The following is a 20,943-nucleotide window of genomic DNA, read 5'->3' as shown; positions in this document are numbered from 1 at the left end:
CCTCAACGAAGCCGGGAGTCTTCATCCAAGCTGGGCAAAGTGGTCCTCCAGACGGGCAGAAGTCTTCATCCAGACGGCATCTTCTATCTTCATCCCATCTTCTATCTTCATCCATCCGGCGTGAAGCAGGTCCATCTTCAAGACATCCGACGCGGAGCATCCTCTTCAATCGACGGCTAACACAGAATAAAGGTACCTTTTAAGTGACGTCATCCAAGATGGCGTCCCTTCAATTCCGATTGGCTGATAGAATTCTATAAGCCAATCGGAATTAAGGTAGAAAAAATTCTATTGGCTGATGCTAATCCTATTTGCTCATTGTAATTTATTTGCACTAAAAGAGCTGCTATCTTTAGGGCAATGCCCAAGAAAAGGCCCTTTTAAGGGCCATTGGTAGTTTATTCTAGATTAGGTTTTTTATTTTGGGGTGTTTTATTATGGGTATTAGAATAGGAATAATTTTTTATAATTTTATAATTTTTTTATTTTTGTAATTTGGTTGTTATTTTGTGTAATGTATATTTTAAGGGGGTGGGGTTTTTTTTTAGCAATGCCTTACAAAAGGCCCTTTTAAGGCCCCCCAAAAAGGCCCTTTTAAGGGCACTTGTTAGTTTGGGGTGGGGGTTTGTATAGTGTTAGGGGGTGTTTGTATTTTTTTGGAGCAAAAGAGCTGTTTATCTCAGGGCAATGCCCTACAAAAGGCCCTTTTAAGGCCCTTTTAAGGCCCCCCAAAAGGCCCTTTTAAGGACCCTTGGTAGTTTATTCTAGATTAGGCTTTTTTATTTTGTAGTGGTTTTTATTTAAAAAAAAGGGTATTAGAATAGGAATATTCTTTATTTTTTTGGATAATTTTGCTTGTTTATTTTGTAATTGTAGGTTTTTTATTTTTTGTAATGGTATTTTTTTTTATTTTTAGTGTTTTTTTATTTTTTGTAATGTTAGGTTTTAGTGTAAGGTAGGTTAGGTTTTATTTCACAGGTAAATTTGTATTTATTTTAGCTAGTTAGTTAGTAAATAGTTAATAACTATTTACTAACTAGCCTACCTAGTTAAAATAAATACAAACTTACCTGTGAAATAAAATAAAACCTAAACTAGCTACAATATAACTATTTTGTTTTATTTCACAGGTATTTAGTTTTAAATAGGTATTATTTAGTTAATAATTGTAAATTTAATTTAGATCTATTTTAATTATGTTAAAGTTAGGGTGTGTTAGGGTTAGGTTTAGGGGTTAATAGTTTAATTTTTGTTGTTGCGAAGTGGGGGGCTGGCGGTTTAGGGGTTAATAGGTTTATTTAGTAAATAATTGTAAGTTTAATTTAGATCTATTTTATTTATGTTAAGGTTAGGGTTAGGTTTAGGGTTACGTTAGGGTTAAGGTTAGGTTTAGGGGTTAATATAGTTTAATTTAGGTTGTTGCGATGTGGGGGGCTGGTGGTTTATGGGTTAATAGGTTTCGTTTGTGGTAGTGATGTGAGAGGCCAGAGGTTTAGGGTTTAATAACTTTATTTAGTTGCGACGATGTTGGGGTGCGGCGGAATAGGGGTAAATAGTTTTATTTGTGTGGCTGCGATATCGGGAGCGGCAGATTAGGGGTTAATAACTGTAGGCAGGCGTAAGCGATGTTGAGGGCGGCAGATTAGAGGTGTTTAGACGTAAGGTTTATGTTAGAGTGTTAGGTTTAAACTGTATTTTTTTTCCCAATAGACATAAATGGGGCTGCGTTACGGAGCTTTTGTTTCTGCGATCGCAGGTGTTAGACTTTTTTTTGCCGGCTCTCCCCATTGATGTCTATGGGGAAAGCGTGCATGAGCACATCAAAACACTGCTTGTTTTGTGTGCGGTATGGAGCTTAAAATGTCCATATCGCACACGCAAGCCGTGTTTTTCAAAACTTGTAATGGCAGCGCTATAGGGGGTTAAATAACGCCACTTTTGTTGCATTCTTTACTTTCACTATAGCGCTCAAAACTCGTAATCTAGCCGCATGTTAAGATGATTTTACCTTTTATTTATTTATTTCTAACTTATTTTGTGCAAGGTCCATTACTTCCTGTCACGTCACTAAATGGGGACTGTGGTCTCTACAGGAAGGCAAAGGAGGAGCTTTCACTTTGAAAAGGTTGCTAGGAGACACTTGCTCCAATCAGTTTCTTACCTATGTTCAGTAGAGGACTTTTGCTTCAAAAATAATGTGACAGTACCTCACTAAAGGCAGTGGCAACACTGAGAATTGTTGTTTGCTGCTTTTAACTGTTTCTTTGCATGTTTAGTTTAATTTAGAAAAAAAAAAATACTAAATCAGCACTGTTTAATAACCCTTTAACTATATATTTAACCCCTTAACGACACACGTAGTACAGGGTACGTCACACACAAACTGGTCTTTAAAGACCAGCGACGTACCCTGTAAGGCGTTAGGTGTTTAAAGCGGCTGGAAGCAATCCTGATCGCTTCCAGACCCTTTCACGGTATTGCCGTGATGCCTCGATATTGAGGCATCACTGCAATACCTTTTTTCCAAGACCAATGTAGAGAGAGCCACTCTGTGGCCCTCTCTGCATCGGCCATCGATGGTGCTGATCGTTGGTGGGTGGGAGCAGCTGCAGGGAGGCGGGTGGGCGGCCCATCGCTACCCGGCATCCGGTTCCTGTATTTTTGGAAGGCAAACTGGGTACTGGCAGACAGCTGCCAGTACCCAAGATGGCAGCAAATAGGTAGCTGGGGGAGGGTTAGAAAGCTGGGATCAGGGAGGTTGGGGGCTAAGGGGGGGTCCATTACAGCTGAACATATTTTATTTTTTTTAATAAAAAAAAAAAAAGCCTTTTATTTTAGTACTGGCAGACTTTCTGCCAGTACTTAAGATGGCGGGGACAATTGTGGGGTGGGGGAGGGAAGAGAGATGTTTGGGAGGGATCAGGGGGTGGGATGTGTCAGGTGGGAGGATGATCTCTACACTAAAGCTAAAATTAACCCTTCAAGCTCCCTACAAGATACCTAATTAACCCCGTCACTGCTGGGCATAATACAAGTGTGGTGCGCAGCAGCATTTAGCGGCCTTCTAATTACCAAAAAGCAATGCCAAAGCCATATATGTCTGCTATTTCTGAACAAAGGGGATCCCAGAGAAGCATTTACAACCAGCTGTTTGTAAATAATTTCAGTGAGTAACCCAAAGTTAATGAAAAAGTGAACGATTTTTTTTATTTGATTGAATTTGAAATGGTGGCATGAAATATATCAAAAAAGTCCTAGATCAATACTTTGGATTGTCTACTACACTACCCTAAAGCTAAAATTAACCCTACAAGCTACCTAATTAACCCCTTCACTGCTGGGCCTAATACAAGTGTGGTGCGCAGCAGGATTTAGCGGCCTTCTAATTACCAAAAAGTAATGCCACAACCATAGATGTCTGCTATTTCTGAACAAAGGGGATCCCAGAGAAGCATTTACAACCATTTATGCCATAATTGCACAAGTTGTTTGTAAATAATTTCAGTGAGAAACCTAAAGTTTGTGTGAAAGTTTGTGAAAAAGTGAACGATTTTTTTTATTTGATTGCATTTGGCGGGGGAAATGGTGGCATGAAATATACCAAAATGGGCCTAGATCAATACTTTGGGTTGTCTACTAAAAAAAAAATATATATGCATGTCAAGGGATATTCAGGGATTCCTGACAGATATCAGTGTTCCAATGTAACTATAGCTAATTTTGAAAAAAAAATGGTTTGGAAATAGCAAAGTGCTACTTGTATTTATTGCACTATAACTTGCAAAAAAAGCAAAGAACATGTAAACATTGGGTATTTCTAAACTCAGAACAAAATTTAGAAACTATTTAGCATGGGTGTTTTTTGGTGGTTGTAGATGTGTAACAGATTTTGGGGGTCAAAGTAAGAAAAAGTGTGTTTTTTCCATTTTTTCATCATATTTTATAAAAAAAATAATAGTAAATTATAAGATATGATAAAAATAATGGTATCTTTAAAAAGTCCATTTAATGGCGAGAAAAACGGTATATAATATGTGTGAGTACAGTAAATGAGTAAGAGGAAAATTTCAGCTAAACACAAACACTGCAGAAATGTAAAAATAGCCCTGGTCCTTAAAGGGACACTAAACCCACATTTTTTCTTTCATGATTCAGATAGAGCATGCAATTTTAAGCAACTTTCAAATTGACTCCTATTATCATTTTTTCTTTGTTCTCTTGCGGCTAGATTTAGAGTTTTGTCGGTAACGACCCGCGTAGCTAACGCTGGCTTTTTTCTGGCCGCACCTCTAAAATAACTCTGGTATTGAGAGTCCACAGAATGGCTGCGTTAGGCTCCAAAAAGGGAGCGTAGAGCATAATTTAACGCCACTCCAACTCTCGATACCAGAGTTACTTACGGACGCGGCCAGCCTCAAAAACGTGCTCGTGCACGATTCCCCCTTAGGAAACAATGGGGCTGTTTGAGCTGAAAAAAAAAGCAAAAAAAAAAAGCCGTGTTCAGCTCCTAACGCAGCCCCATTGTTTCCTATGGGGAAACACTTCCTACGTCTGCACCTAACACTCTAACATGTACCCCGAGTCTAAACACCCCTAACCTTACACTTATTAACCTCTAATCTGCTGCCCCCGCTATCGCTGACCCCTGCATATTATTATTAACCCCTAATCTGCCACTCCGTAAACCGCCGCTACTTACATTATCCCTATGTACCCCTAATCTGCTGCCCTAACATCGCCGACCCCTATATTATATTTATTAACCCCTAATCTGCCCCCCACAACGTCGCCGCTACCTACCTACACTTATTAACCCCTAATCTGCCGACCGGACCTGAGCGCTACTATAATAAAGTTATTAATCCCTAATCCGCCTCACTAACCCTATAATAAATAGTATTAACCCTTAATCTGTCCTCCCTAACATCGCCGACACCTAACTTCAAACATTAACCCCTAATCTGCCGACCGGAGCTCACCGCTATTCTAATAAATTTTTAAACCCCTAAAGCTAATTCTAACCCTAACACCCCCCTAAGTTAAATATAATTTAAATCTAACTAAATAAATTAACTCTTATTAAATAAATTATTCCTATTTAAAGCTAAATACTTACCTGTAAAATAAACCCTAATATAGCTACAATATAAATTATAATTACATTGTAGCTATTTTAGGATTAATATTTATTTTACAGGCAACTTTGTAATTATTTTAACCAGGTACAATAGCTATTAAATAGTTAAGAACTATTTAATAGTTACCTAGTTAAAATAATAACAAAATTACCTGTAAAATAAATCCTAACCTAAGTTACAATTAAACCTAACACTATACTATCATTAAATTAATTAAATAAAATACCTACAATTACCTACAATTAAACCTAACACTACACTATCAATACATTAATTAAATACAATATCTACAAATAACTACAATGAAATAAACTAACTAAAGTACAAAAAATAAAAAAGAACTAAGTTACAAAAAATAAAAAAATATTTACAAACATAAGAAAAATATTACAACAATTTTAAACTAATTACACCTACTCTAAGCCCCCTAATAAAATAACAAAGACCCCCAAAATAAAAAATGCCCTACCCTATTCTAAATTACTAAAGTTAAAAGCTCTTTTACCTTACCAGCCCTGAACAGGGCCCTTTGCGGGGTATGCCCCAAGAAGTTCAGCTCTTTTGCCTGTAAAAAAAAACATACAATACCCCCCCCCAACATTACAACCCACCACCCACATACCCCTAATCTAACCCAAACCCCCCTTAAATAAACCTAACACTAAGCCCGTGAAGATCTTCCTACCTTGTCTTCACCATACCAGGTTCACCGATCGGTCCAGAAGAGCTCCTCCGATGTCCTGATCCAAGCCCAAGCGGGGGGCTGAAGATGTCCATGATCCGGTAGAAGTCTTCATCCAAGCGGGGCAGAAGAGGTCTTCCATCCGATTGAAGTCTTCATCCAAGCGGGGCAGAAGAGGTCTTCCATCCGATTGAAGTCTTCATCCAGGCGGCATCTTCTATCGACATCCATCTGGAGCGGAGCGGCAGCATCCTGAAGACCTCCGACGCGGAACATCCATCCTGGCCGACGACTGAACGACGAATGACGGTTCCTTTAAATGACGTCATCCAAGATGGCGTCCCTCGAATTCCGATTGGATGATAGGATTCTATCAGCCAATCGGAATTAAGGTAGGAATATTCTGATTGGCTGATGGAATCAGCCAATCAGAATCAAGTTCAATCCGATTGGCTGAACCGATCAGCCAATCAGATTGAGCTTGCATTCTATTGGCTGATCGGAACAGCCAATAGAATGCGAGCTCAATCTGATTGGCTGATTGGAACAGCCAATCGGATTGAACTTGATTCTGATTGGCTGATTCCATCAGCCAATTAGAATATTCCTACCTTAATTCCGATTGGCTGATAGAATCCTATCAGCCAATCGGAATTCGAGGGACGCCATCTTGGATGACGTCCCTTAAAGGAACGGTCATTCTTCAGTTGGACGTCGCCGGATGAAGATGGGTCTGCGGTGGAGGTCTTCAGGATGGAGCCGGTCGTCATCGGATGAAGATAGAAGATGCCGCTTGGAAGATGATGGTTGCCGGTCCGGATTGCCTCTTCTTCCCGGATAGGATGAAGACTTTGGAGCCTCTTCTGGACATCTTCAGCCACCGGATGATGGATTGCCAGCTCCCGCTTGGGTTGGATGAAGATTTTGGAGCCAGGACGGATCAGTGATACCTGGTGAGGTGAAGACAAGGTAGGATGATCTTCAGGGGCTTAGTGTTAGGTTTATTTAAGGGGGGTTTGGGTTCGATTAGGGGTATGTGGGTGGTGGGTTGTAATGTTGGGGGGGTATTGTATGTTTTTTTTTACAGGCAAAAGAGCTGAACTTCTTGGGGCATGCCCCGCAAAGGGCCCTGTTCAGGGCTGATAAGGTAAAAGAGCTTTTAACTTTAGTAATTTAGAATAGGGTAGGGCATTTTTTTATTTTGGGGGTCTTTGTTATTTTATTAGGGAGCTTAGAGTAGGTGTAATTAGTTTAAAATTGTTGTAATATTTTTCTTATGTTTGTAAATATTTTTTTATTTTTTGTAACTTCGTTCTTTTTTATTTTTTGTACTTTAGTTAGTTTATTTCATTGTAGTTATTTGGGTCAGTGTCCCTTTAAGGGAAAGAAATTGAAAAATAGCCCTGTCCTTAAGGGGTTAATCCCTTTTCACAAATTAATCACAGAGTTGGAGTATGGATAGTGCAAACATTAGTATGCATTTTTACACTAGAATGTCCCTTAAATCTGAAAAGGTTGGATAATTATTTTCTGTTTTAAGATATCAATAAAAAAAAATTAAAAAAAATAAAAACCCCAGCTACTTCATGCGAACAAAGTTTTATTATTAGAAGTGTGCTGTTTTTTTAACAAAATGTTTAACACTTTAATGCTGCTTTTCTGTTTCAAACAGAAGGATCGCGCACACATGGTTAGTATCTCACAGCCAGAATATATCGGAAATAGACTTGGAAACAACATGAAGATGGTCATGTACGCATCTAAATGAACAACCTGAAATACGTTTGTGTTTTCACAGTTTTACCTTTGCTGTTCATCCTGACAAAATATAACGCCACTGGCCAGGAAAGAAGAGTCATTGCTGCGATAGCGCCGATGTGCAGATATGGTGCAGTGATCTGCAATTACAGAACGCAAGAGGTTTGTGTAGAATGGTGTAAGATAATTCCCTATCTCTGCTGCGCTGATATCTAGGTACTCTGATCTCTTAAACTGCATATCAATATGATCAACTTATTTTATAGAAATATCCAGACTAGGTTCAAACTAGTGTACACAGGTGAACAGTAAGACAGGCAGGTTGTTCAGTAAAAACCTATATAAAATACAATAATGGAGTCAGATCTGAGGCATGATGTGGGCATGTAGCTGACAGGAGCTTTAGGGCCATAGCTCTAATGTAGATACACAGGTGGGCATGTAACTGACAGATGCCATATAGCTAGAGGGTATAGGTCTAGAGTTGCTGAGTATTTATTTTACTAGGTGTATAATAAAAAAGACAATGCAGTTACTCTGAATTTTAAATGAGCAGTAGATTTTTTCTGAGAAATTTTAAATTAAAAGGACAGTCAAATCCAAAATAAACTTTCATGATTCAAATAGGGCATTTTAAACAACTTTCCAATTTACTTTTATCACCAATTTTGCTTGGTATTCTTAGTTGAAAGCTAAACCTAGATAGGCTCATATGCTAATTTCTTAGACCTTGAAGGCCGCCTCTTATGTAAATGCATTTTGACAGTTTTTCACCACTAGAGGACGTTAGTTCATGTGTGTCATATAGATAACATTGAGCTCACACATGTGAAGTTACCTAGGAGTAAGCACTGATTGGCTAAAATGCAAGTCTGTCAAAAGAACTGAAATAAGGGGGCAGTTTGCAGAGGCTTAGATATAAGGTAATCACAGAGGTAAAAAGTGTATTATTATAACCGTATTGGTTATGCTAAAATGGGGAATTGGTAATAAAGGGATTATCTATCTTTTTAAACAACAAAAATTCTTGTGTTGACTGTCCCTTTAACCGCCCCGTTTTATGTAACAGCCATTAGCCAATCACAGACTCATATATATACTGAGAACTCTTGCACATGCTCAGTGGCAGCTGTTGCCTCAGAAAATGTACATATAAAAAAATGTGCAAAATGTAATAATGTCAGTAAATTGGAGTCTCTTAAAACTGCATAGTCTGTCTGAATCATGAAAGCATCATTGTAACTTTAGTTTCACTTAAATGCTGCACTGTGTGAGATGACACCAACATTTAGGTATAAAAAACATATAAATAAATCTATGGGGCTGGGGATTTAATAATAACAGTCAGCTAGATTACGAGTCTTGCGTTATAAGTAAAAAAGCAGCGTTAAGGCTCCTAACGCTGCTTTTTTACTATCGCTGCTATTACGAGTCTTGCAGATTTAGGGGCACCGCACACTTTTTTTGCCTTACCGCAAATCAACTTACACAATTTGCGTATAGTCTATTTTCAATGGGACTTCCATAGCGCCGGTATTACAAGCTTGTCCTGGGAGGCCAAAAAGTGAGCGGTACAGCCTATACAGTCAAGATTCGTAACGCATTCTAAAGTCAATAGTTATGAGTTTTACACTACAACGCTGTAGCAAAAAACTCATAACTAAAGTGCTAAAAAGTACACTAACACCCATAAACGACCTGTTAACCCCTAAACCGAGGCCCTCCCGCATCGCAAACACTAAAATAAAATTATTAACCCCTAATCTGACACTCCCGACATCGCAGCCACTAGAATAAACATATTAACCCCTAAACCGCCACACTCCCGCATCGCAAACACTAGTTAAATATTATTAACCCCTAATCTGCCGCCCCTAACATTGCCACCACCTACCTTCATTTATTAACCCCTAATCTACCGCCCCCAACGTCCCCGCCACTATACTAAATTTATTAACCCCTAACCCTAAGTCTAACCCTAACTCTAACCCCCCCTAACTTAAATATAATTAAAATAAATCTACAGGAAACTTACTATTACTAAATAATTCCTATTTAAAATTAAATACCTGTAAAATAAACCCTAAGCTAGCTACAATATAACTAATAGTTACATTGTATCTAGCTTAGGGTTTATTTTTATTTTACAGGCAACTTTGTATTTATTTTAACTAGGTAGAATAGTTACTACGTAGTTATTAACTATTTAATAACTACCTAGCTAAAATAAATACAAATTGACCTGTAAAATAAAACCTAACCTGTCTTACACTAACACCTAACCTAAATCTACAATTAAATAAATTCCCTAAATTAAATACAATTAACTAAATTCAATACAATTAGCTAAATTACAAAAACAAACACTAAATTACAGAAAATAAAAAACAAATTACAAGATCTTTAAACTAATTACACCTAATCTAATAGCCCTATCAAAATAAAAAAGCCCACCCATAATAAAAAAAAACCTAGCCTAAACTAAACTACCAATAGCACTTAAAAGGGCCTTTTGCAGGGCATTGCCCCAAAGAAATCAGCTCTTTTACCTGTCAAAAAAATACAAACAAACCCCCAACAGTAAAACCCACCACCCACACAACCAACCCCCCAAATAAAAGCCTAACTAAAAAAATCTAAGCTCCCCATTGCCCTGAAAAGCATTTGGATGGGCATTGCCCTTAAAAGGGCATTTAGCTCTATTGCAGCCCAAACCCCTAATCTAAAAATAAAACCCACCCAATACACCCTTAAAAAATCCTAACACTAACCCACGAAGATCCACTTACAGTTTTGAAGACCGGACATCCATCCTCAACGAAGCCGGGAGAAGTCCTCAACGAAGCGGCAAGAAGTCCTCAACGAAGCCGGGAGAAGTCTTCATCCAAGCCGATAGAATTGAACTTCAATCCTATTGGCTGATCCAATCAGCTAATAGGATTGAGCTCACATTCTATTGGCTGTTCCAATCAACCTTAATTCCGATTGGCTGTTAGAATTCTATCAGCCAATCAGAATCTAAGGGACGCCATCTTGGATGACGTCATTTAAAGGAACCTTCATTGTAGAAGAAGCCGTCGATTGAAGAGGTTGCTCCGCGCTGGATGTCTTGAAGATGGAGCCGCTCCGCGTCGGAAGGATGAAGATAGAAGATGCCGTCTGGGTGAAGACTTCTGCCCATCTGGAGGACCACTTCTGCCAGCTTGGATGAAGACTTCTCCCGGCTTCGTTGAGGACTTCTTGCCGCTTCGTTGAGGACTTCTCCCAGCTTCGTTGAGGATGGATGTCCGGTCTTCAAAACTGTAAGTGGATCTTCGGGGGTTAGTGTTAGGATTTGTTAAGGGTGTATTGGGTGGGTTTTATTTTTAGATTAGGGGGTTGGGCTGCAATAGAGCTAAATGCCCTTTTAAGGGCAATGCCCATCCAAATGCCTTTTTCAGGGAAGCTTAATTTTTTTTTTTTAGGCTTTTATTTGGGGGGTTGGTTGTGTGGGTGGTGGGTTTTACTGTTGGGGGGTTGTTTGTATTTTTTTGGCAGGTAAAAGAGCCCTGCAAAAGGCCCTTTTAAGGGCTATTGGTAGTTTAGTTTAGGCTAGGGTTTTTTTTTATTTTGGGTGGGCTTTTTTATTTTGATAGGGCTATTAGATTAGGTGTAATTAGTTCAATGATCTTGTAATTTGTTTTTTATTTTCTGTAATTTAGTGTTTGTTTTTGTAATTTAGCTAATTGTATTGAAATTAGTTAATTGTATTTAATTTAGGGAATTTATTTAATTGTAGGTTTAGGTTAGGTGTTAGTGTAAGACAGGTTAGGTTTTATTTTAGAGGTCAATTTGTATTTATTTTAGCTTGGTAGTTATTAAATAGTTAATAACTATTTAGTAACTATTCTACCTAGTTAAAATAAATACAAAGTTGCCTGTAAAATAAAAATAAACCCTAAGCTAGATACAATGTAACTATTAGTTATATTGTAGCTAGCTTAGGGTTTATTTTACAGGTAAGTATTTAGTTTTAAATAGGAATTATTTAGTTATTAATAGTAATTTTTCTTTAGATTTATTTGAATTATATTTAAGTTAGAGGGGGTTAGGGTTAGATTTAGGGTTAGGGGTTAATAACTTTAGTATAGTGGCGGCGACGTTGGGGGTGGCAGATTAGAGGTTAATAAATGTAGGTAGGTGGCGGTGATGTTAGGGGCAGCAGATTAGGGGTTAATAATATTTAATTAGTGTTTGCGATGCGGGAGTGCGGCGGTTTAGGGGTTAATATGTTTATTATAGTGGTGGTGATGTCCGGAGCGGCAGATTATGGGTTAATAAGTATAATGTAGGCTTTGGCGATGTCGGGGCGGCAGATTAAGGGTTAATAAGTGTAAGATTAGGGGTGTTTAGACTCGGGGTTCATGTTAGGGTGTTAGGTGTAAACATAAAATGTGTTTCCCCATAGGAATCAATGAGGCTGCGTTATTGAGATTTACGCTGCTTTATTGCAGGTGTTAGGCTTTCCCCATTGATGTCTATGGGGAAATCGTGCACGAGCATGTACAACCAGCTCACCGCTAACTTAAGCAGCGCTGGTATTGGAGTGCGGTATTGAGCTCAATTTTGCTCTACGTTCACTTCTTGCCTTTTAACGCTGGGTTTGTAAAAACCTGTAATGCCAGCGCTGTAGGAAAGTGAGCGGTGACAATAACGTGCAAGTTAGCACCACACCCCTCATAACGCAAAACTCGTAATCTAGCCGAGTGATAGCTAATATGGCATGTAGTATTGTAAACCCAAAGAAAATGTTGGTTTATTCAGAAAAGGGAACCAAATCAAAACACACAAATACATATTGACATTTCCTCTTTTGCATAGAACAAAACATTTTTGAGTATCAGGATAATTTAAGCGGCAATATGTAGTACATGCTGCCTTACCAAGACCCCGCCCCTTTTTAGCTCCACCCTTTTCCTGCCACCTTAACCCTTACCACAGGATGTATTTGCCTGCTCACAACCATGGATGCAATTGCTCCTCTTTAACAATGGAGTAAACCACACCCCCTTATTATAAGCTCCCTACAGAGCCACACCCTCCATTAGTCATTCACCAATGGGACAAAGGTGATAATCAGATTTTGTATTTTCTGTTTAAAGTGAGAACTGAATACTAATGAGAACTAGACGCAGGTCATCACATGCATGGGACTATAACAACACATTGTAACAAACAAAACAAAGAAGATGATGCAGCTGGCCTGCAAAAGAAGCACATTTTCCCATTAAAGGGACATGAACGTCAACATTTTATTTTTGTGTTTCGTGTGGAGCATACTCTTCAGTCTACTTCTATTATCAAATTTACTTTTTTCTCTTGGCATCCTCTATTGAAAAGCATACCTATGTAAGCTCAGAAGCAGCAATACGCTAACGGGAGCTATCTGCTGAATGGTGGCTACAAGCATATATCTCTTATCATTGGCTCACCAGATGTGCTCAGATAGCTCCCAGTAAAGCATTGCTGCTCTGAAGCTGATTTTAACTATGTGTTTGATCAATTGGCAGGAGTTGAAAACAGTTAAATGCAGTAAAAATAATACAATGCTCTAACACATCTAGTAGGATCCGCAAAATGCAGTAGAATTGCATAATTAACAAGTGCATAATAAAAAGACAATGCAATAACACCAACTCTGAATTTCAATCAAGTAGTAGATTATTTTCTGATAAATTTATTTTTTCTACCATTTTCCGGCCCCCTGTATCATGTGACAGACATCAGCCACTCACAGACTAGTATACGTATACCCTGTGAGCTTGTGCACATGCTCAGTAGGATCTTGTACCCCAGAAAGTGTGAATATAAAAACTTGACTTGAGTGTCTCTAAACGTACCTGGAAGGAAAGCAGGACGGCTGCCCACTCTACACCCCATAGTTTAGACAGCACAGCAAGAGCCGATATAGAAAACAGTAGCACGATCACAGAACCAATCTGTTAACACAAGATTCATCAGAAAACAGCCTGTTATATATTGACTCTAAAGAATAAAGAAAAAGTTATTGTTAAACATATTGTTTCCTGTATAAAGGGGCAGCGACCTTACATTTTTAATGAAATACATTAACCTATTGACTGCTGAGCCATTTCCATCCCATGCTGAGCTGTTTTGGAGTCTTTAGATGCTGCCAACATTTAAAGGGGCAGTAAACTTACAAACTAATGTTATATAATTCTGCGCAGAATTATATAACATTAGCTTACCGGCACATTTATACTTTAAAGGATTGCAGAGAAATTGTTCATTTAAATGGCGCGACCGGGCACACAGTGTTACAGAGATGCGCTGTGTAAAATTCAGACCCGCTCAGTAGAGCAAGGAGCGGTGTTCTGGTAAAAGAAGGTTTCATTTACAATTTCTCTGCAATCCTTTAAAGTATAAATGTGCCGGTAAACTAATGTTATATAATTCTGCACTATGTTTGTAAGTTTACTGCCCCTTTAAGCCCTATTGTAGGACATTTTTCAGTGATAAAAAAAAAAAACATGGGTCAGATTACAAGTGGTGCACTATTTCACGCCGCTGTGTCAGTGTATTACAAGTTGGAAAAAAAAGTTAGCGCACAAAAGAAAGTCTGATGCACTAACTTCAGGACTTTGGATATTGCGACTACACTAACTTCTCCCAAAAACACATTGAAGAAAATTTTCCTTTTATTTTAAATTTAATATACACACATACATATACATACACACATATATACAGTGCTTTTGGAAAAGAAAAGGTGTTGGTACTCATTAATTTATTGACAGATATATTCTGCCCAGTAACTTTGAGAAAATCAAGGGGATTAGATTATTTACAATTTGTTATGTATTTTGCAGCCCCCTCTTGTGAAAACTAGAGTATTTACATGATGATTACAAATATTACCTGTTATGAATTGGCAGAGATGGGGTACTCAGAATCAGTATATATATGTGTGTGTGTGATTATTTTTTTTCAATGTATCTATTCCTATATATATATATATATATATATATATATATATATATATATATATATATATATATATATATATATATATATATATATATATATACACACACAGATATTTATAGAAATATCTATTTTTTCTATTTACAGAAAATTGGAATTCAAAGTGATATTGCATGTTTCAAGGTATTTGACTCAAAAGGGCTCAAAAGTGTAAATATAAGTCTTTATACGTGTATACATGTCTAACTATGTGTTTATATGTTTATATAACTACACATACAGTATATGTATGTGTATATATATATATATATATATATATAAAACATAATTTATGTAAGAACTTACCTGATAAATTCATTTCTTTCATATTGGCAAGAGTCCATGAGCTAGTGACATATGACCAGGAGGGGCAAAGTTTCCCAAACCTCAAAATGCCTATAAATACACCCCTCACCACACCCACAATTCAGTTTAACGAATAGCCAAGCAGTGGGGTGTTAAAGAAAGGAGTAGAAAGCATCAAAAAATCATAACCACCATAAAAAGGGTGGGCCTCATGGACTCTTGCCAATATGAAAGAAATGAATTTATCAGGTAAGTTCTTACATAAATTATGTTTTCTTTCATGTAATTGGCAAGAGTCCATGAGCTAGTGACATATGGGATATCAATACCCAAGATGTGGATCTTCCACTCAAGAGTCACTAGAGAGGGAGGGAATAAAAATAGAAACAGCCATATTCCGCTGAAAAAAATTAATCCACAACCCAAAAAAATAAGTTTATTTCAATTTTTGAAAGAAAAAAAACTTAAATCAAAAAGCAGAAGAATCCTACTGAAACAGCTGCCTGAAGAACTTTTCTACCAAAAGCTTCTTCTGAAGAAGCAAATACATCAAAACGGTAGAATTTAGTAAATGTATGCAAAGAGGACCAAGTTGCCGCTTTGCAAATCTGATCAACTGAAGCTTCATTCTTAAAAGCCCACGAAGTGGAGACCGATCTAGTAGAATGAGCTGTAATTCTCTGAGGCGGGGCCTGACCCGACTCCAAATAAGCTTGATGAATCAAAAGTTTCAACCAAGAAGCCTAGGAAATAGCAGAAGCCTTCTGATCTTTCCTAGGACCAGAAAATAAAACAAATAGACTGGAAGTCTTCCTGAAATCTTTAGTAGCTTCTACATAATATTTCAAAGCTCTTACCACATCCAAAGAATGTAAGGATCTTTCCAAAGAATTCTTAGGATTAGGACATAAGGAAGGGACAACAATATCTCTACTAATGTTGTTAGAATTCCCAACCTTAGGTAAAAATTGAAAAGAAGTCCGCAAAACTGCCTTATCCTGATGAAAAATCAGAAAAGGAGACTCACAAGAAAGAGCAGATAGCTCAGAAACTCTTCTAGCAGAAGATATAGCCAAGAGGAACAACACTTTCTAAGAAAGTAGTTTAATGTCCAAAGAATGCATAGGCTCAAATGGAGGAGCCTGTAAAGCCTTCAGAACCAAATTAAGACTCCAAGGAGGAGAAATTGATTTAATGACAGGCTTAATACGAACTAAAGCTTGAACAAAACAGTGAATATCAGGAAGTATAGCAATCTATCACCTAGATTTAGAGTTTTGCGTTAGAAGGGGTGCGTTAGCTACGCATGTTTTTTTCCCCCCGCTCCTCTTAAACAACGCTGGTATTTAGAGTTCTCTGAAGGGCTGCGTTAGGCTACAAAAAGGGAGCGTAGAGCATAATTTAAAGCCACTTCAACCCTCAATACCAGCGTTGCTTACGGACGCGGCCAGCTTCAAAAACGTGCTTGTGCACAATTCCCCCATAGGAAACAATGGGGCAGTTTGAGCTAAAAAAAAACCTTACACCTGCAAAAAAGCAGCGTTCAGCTCCTAACGCAGCCCCATTGTTTCCTATGGGGAAACACTTCCTAAGTCTGCACCTAACACCCTAACATGTACCCTGAGTCTAAACACCCCTAACCTTACACTTATTAACCCATAATCTGCCGCCCCCGCTATCGCTGACACCTGCATTATACAATTAACCCCTAATCTGCCGCTCCGGACACCGCCGCCACCTACGTTATATTTATTAACCCCTAATCTGCCGCCCCAAACGTCGCCACTACCTTACCTACACTTATTAACCCCTAATCTGCCGACCGGACCTCGCCGCTGCTCTAATAAATGTATTAACCCCTAAAGCTAAGTCTAACCCTAACCCTAAGACCCCCCTAAGTTAAATATAATTTAAATCTAACGAAATAAAATAAATCTTATTAAATAAATTAATCCTATTTAAAGCTAAATACTTACCTGTAAAATAAACCCTAATATAGCTACAATATAAATAATAATTACATTGTAGCTATTTTAGGATTTATATTTATTTTACAGGCAACTTTGTATTTATTTTAACTAGGTACAATAGCTATTAAATAGTTAATAACTATTTAATAGCTACCTAGTTAAAATAATTACAAAATTACCTGTAAAATAAATCCTAACCTAAGTTACAATTAAACCTAACACTACACTATCAATAAATTAATTAAATAAACTACCTACAATTATCTACAATTAAATCAACTAAACTAAATTACAAAAAAAAAAACACTAAATTACAAAAATAGAAAAAGATTACAAGAATTTTAAACTAATTACACCAACTCTAAGCCCCCTTAAAAAAATAACAAAGCCCTCCAAAATAAAAAAATGCCCTACCCTATTCTAAAATAAAACGTTTACAGCTCTTTTACCTTACCAGCCCTTAAAAGGGCCATTTGCGGGGCATGCCCCAAAGAATTCAGCTCTTTTGCATTTAAAAAACATACAATACCCCCCCCCCCCAACATTACAACCCAACACCCACATACCCCTAATCTAACCCAATCCCCCTTAAAAAAACCTAACACTAAGCCCCTGAAGATCTCCCTACCTTATCTTCACCACGCCGGGTATCACCGATCCGTCCAGAAGAGGGTCCGAAGTCTTCATCCTATCCGAGAAGAAGAGGTCCAGAAGAGGCTCCGAAGTCTTCATCCTATCCAGCAAGAAGAGGACATCCGGACCGGTAGACATGTTCATCCAGGCGGCGTCTTCTATCTTCATCCATCCGGCGCGGAGCGGGACCATCTTGAAGCAGCCGACGCGAATCCATCCTCTTCTTCCGGCGACTCCCGACGAATGAAGGTTCCTTTAAGGGATGTCATCCAAAATGGAGTCCCTCGAATTCCGATTGGCTGATAGGATTCTATCAGCCAATCGGAATTAAGGTAGGAAAAATCTGATTGGCTGATTGAATCAGCCAATCAGATTCAAGTTCAATCCGATTGGCTGATCCAATCAGCCAATCAGATTGAGCTTGCATTCTATTTTCTGATCAGAACAGCCAATAGAATGCAAGCTCAATCTGATTGGCTGATTGGAATAGCCAATCGGATTGAAGCCTAGTTGATTTATGTGAGATTCTGCAGTATGTAAAGACTGAGCTAGTACCAAGATATCGTCCAAATAAGGAAACACCGCAATACCCTCTTCTCTGATTGCAGATAGTAGGGCACCCAGAACCTTTGAAAAGATTCTTGGAGCTGTTGCTAGGCCAAATGGAAAAGCAACAAATTGGTAATGCTTGTCTAGAAAAGAGAATCTCAGAAACTGATAGTGTTCTGGATGAATCGGAATATGAAGGTATGCATCCTGCAAGTCTATTGTGGACATATAATGTCCTTGCTGAACAAAAGGCAGAATAGTCCTTATAGTCACCATCTTGAAAGTTGGTACTCTTACATAACGATTCAAAATTTTCAGATCCAGAACTGGTCTGAATAAATTTTCTTTCTTTGGTACATCAAATAAAACCCCAAACCTTGTTCCTGAGGAGGAACTGGCATGATTACCCCTGAAGTCTCCAGATCTGAAACACACTTCAGAAAAGCCTGAGCTTTTACTGGATTTACAGGGATGCGTGAGAGAAAAAATCTTCTCACAGGAGGTCTTACTTTGAATCCTATTTGATACCCCTGAGAGACAATGCTCTGAATCCAATGATTTTGGACAGATTTTATCCAAAAATCCTTGAAAAACCTTAATCTGCCCCCTACCAGCTGAGCTGGAATGAGGGCCGCACCTTCATGCGGACTTAGGGGCAGACTTTGGTTTCCTAAATGGCTTGGATTTATTCCAATTAGAGGAAAGCTTCCAACTGGAAGCAGATTCCTTGGGAGGAGGATTGAGTTTTTGTTCCTTATTCTGACGAAAGGAACGAAAACGGTTAGAAGCCTTAGATTTACCCTTAGGTTTTTTATCCTGAGGCAGACAAACTCCTTTTCCTCCAGTGATAGTTGAAATAATAGAATCCAACTGAGAACCAAATAAATTATTACCTTGGAAAGAAAGAGATAGTAATCTAGATTTAGATGTCATATCAGCATTCCAAGATTTAAGCCACAAAGCTCTTCTAGCTAATACAGTTAAAGACATGGATCTAACATCAATTTTGATAATATCAAAAATGGCATCACAAATAAAATTATTAGCATGTTGCAGTAAGCGAGTAATGCTAGATATGTCAGGATCCAAACCAAATTCTCCAACCAAAAAGTTGAGGCAGCCGCAACATCAGCCAAAGAAATAGCAGGTCTGAGAAGATGACCTGAATATAAATAGGCCTTCCTTAGATAGGATTCAAGCTTCCTATCTAAAGGATCCTTAAAGGAAGTACTATATTCCATAGGAATAGTGGTACGTTTAGCAAGAGTAGAAATAGCCCCATCAACTTTGGGGATTTTTTCCCAAAACTCTATAGATTTTGCTGGTAAAGGATAAAATAATTTCTACATTTTTACAACAAATGCACTTAGCTTTGGTAGAACCGATGTCAGGCAGCAATGTTCCAGCAGAAACTTCTAAGGCAGGATCAGATTGGGACATCTTGCTCAATGTAAGAGAAAAAACAACATATAAAGCAAAATTATCTATTTCCTTATATGACAGTTTCAGGAATGGGAAAAAATGCAAAAGCATAGGCCTCTGATAGAGAAAAAAGCAAGAGGCAAACATCAATGGGGTATTGAAATAATGCAAAAAATTTGGCACAAAGTATGACGCACAACGTAACGTAAACTTTTTTGGCGCCAAAAATAACCCGGAAATGACACACTCGCATCACTAATGACGCTGCCGTGTGAAAGGTCTCGGCGTCACATATGACGCCGGAAATGACGAAGTTGAGTCATAAACGTATTTTTCCGCGCCAAAAAAAATTTCGCGCCAAAAATGACGCAATAAAGTTTAGCATTTGACGCACCCGCAGGCCTAATGCCCGCAATAGCAAGAAAGTAGTCAATTGAAAAAAAGACTAAACCCCAGGTAAGAAATAAATTTCTAAAAATGTTTAAATTCCCCAAATATGAAACTGACAGTCTGCTGAAGGAAATACATGAACCTGACTCATGGCAAATAAAAGTACAATACATATATTTAGAACTTTATATAAATGCATAAAGTGCCAAACCATAGCTGAGGTGTCTTAAGAAATAAAAAACATACTTACCAAAAGACACCCATCCACATATAGCAGGTAGCCAAACCAGTACTAAAACAGTTATTAGTAGAGGTAATGGTAAATTGAGAGTATATCGTTGATCTGAAAAGGGAGGTAGGAGATGAATCTCTACGACCAATAACAGAGAAACCATGAAAAAGACCCCCGTTAGAGAAATCATCGTATTCAATAGGTGATACTCCCTTCACGTCCCTCTGACATTCACTGTACTCTGAGAGGAATCGAGTTTCAACAATGCTGAGAAGCGCATATCAACGTAGAAATCTTAGCACAAACTTACTTCACCACCTCCATAGGAGGCAAAGTTTGTAAAACTGAATTGTGGGTGTGGTGAGGGGTGTATTTATAGGCATTTTGAGGTTTGGGAAACTTTGCCCCTCCTCGTATATCCCATATGTCACTAGCTCATGGACTCTTGCTAATTACATGAAAGAAATATATATAATATATACACACACACATCTAATTCTATATACATATACATACACGCACAAACACACATACACACACACCTACATCTAAATACATATACATACACACACACATCTATATACATACACGCACACACACACATCTATATACATGTACATACACGCACACACACACATCTATATAAATATACATACACGCACACACACACACACATATCTATATACATACATGCGCACACACACATATCTATATACATATACATACACACACACACATCTATATAAATATACATACGCACACACATCTATATACATACACACACTCACATACACACACACATACACACATCTATATACATACACACACACTCACATCTAT

At 38.0% G+C, this 20,943-nt stretch overlaps 1 protein-coding gene across 2 annotated transcripts in view; it reads right to left on the bottom strand.

Moving 5' to 3' along the window:
- GDPD4 (glycerophosphodiester phosphodiesterase domain containing 4) overlaps positions 1 to 20,943 on the bottom strand; it is a 225,002-nt gene that overhangs the window by 80,718 nt on the left and 123,341 nt on the right. Inside the window, exons 7-8 of one of the 2 annotated variants that reach the window (XM_053708688.1) lie at positions 13,458 to 13,556; positions 7,625 to 7,718 (exon numbers count right to left, since the gene is read on the bottom strand). In XM_053708688.1, the coding sequence (XP_053564663.1) occupies positions 7,625 to 7,718; positions 13,458 to 13,556 (193 nt within the window). The remainder of the gene's footprint in view (positions 1 to 7,624; positions 7,719 to 13,457; positions 13,557 to 20,943) is intronic. The other variant, XM_053708689.1, reaches the window with a different exon arrangement.

This window comes from Bombina bombina, chromosome 3, assembly GCF_027579735.1.
Source record: "Bombina bombina isolate aBomBom1 chromosome 3, aBomBom1.pri, whole genome shotgun sequence".
NCBI lineage: Eukaryota > Metazoa > Chordata > Amphibia > Anura > Bombinatoridae > Bombina > Bombina bombina.
Note: the sequence above shows the minus strand (reverse complement) of the source record. Positions and strands in the feature narration are given on the sequence as shown.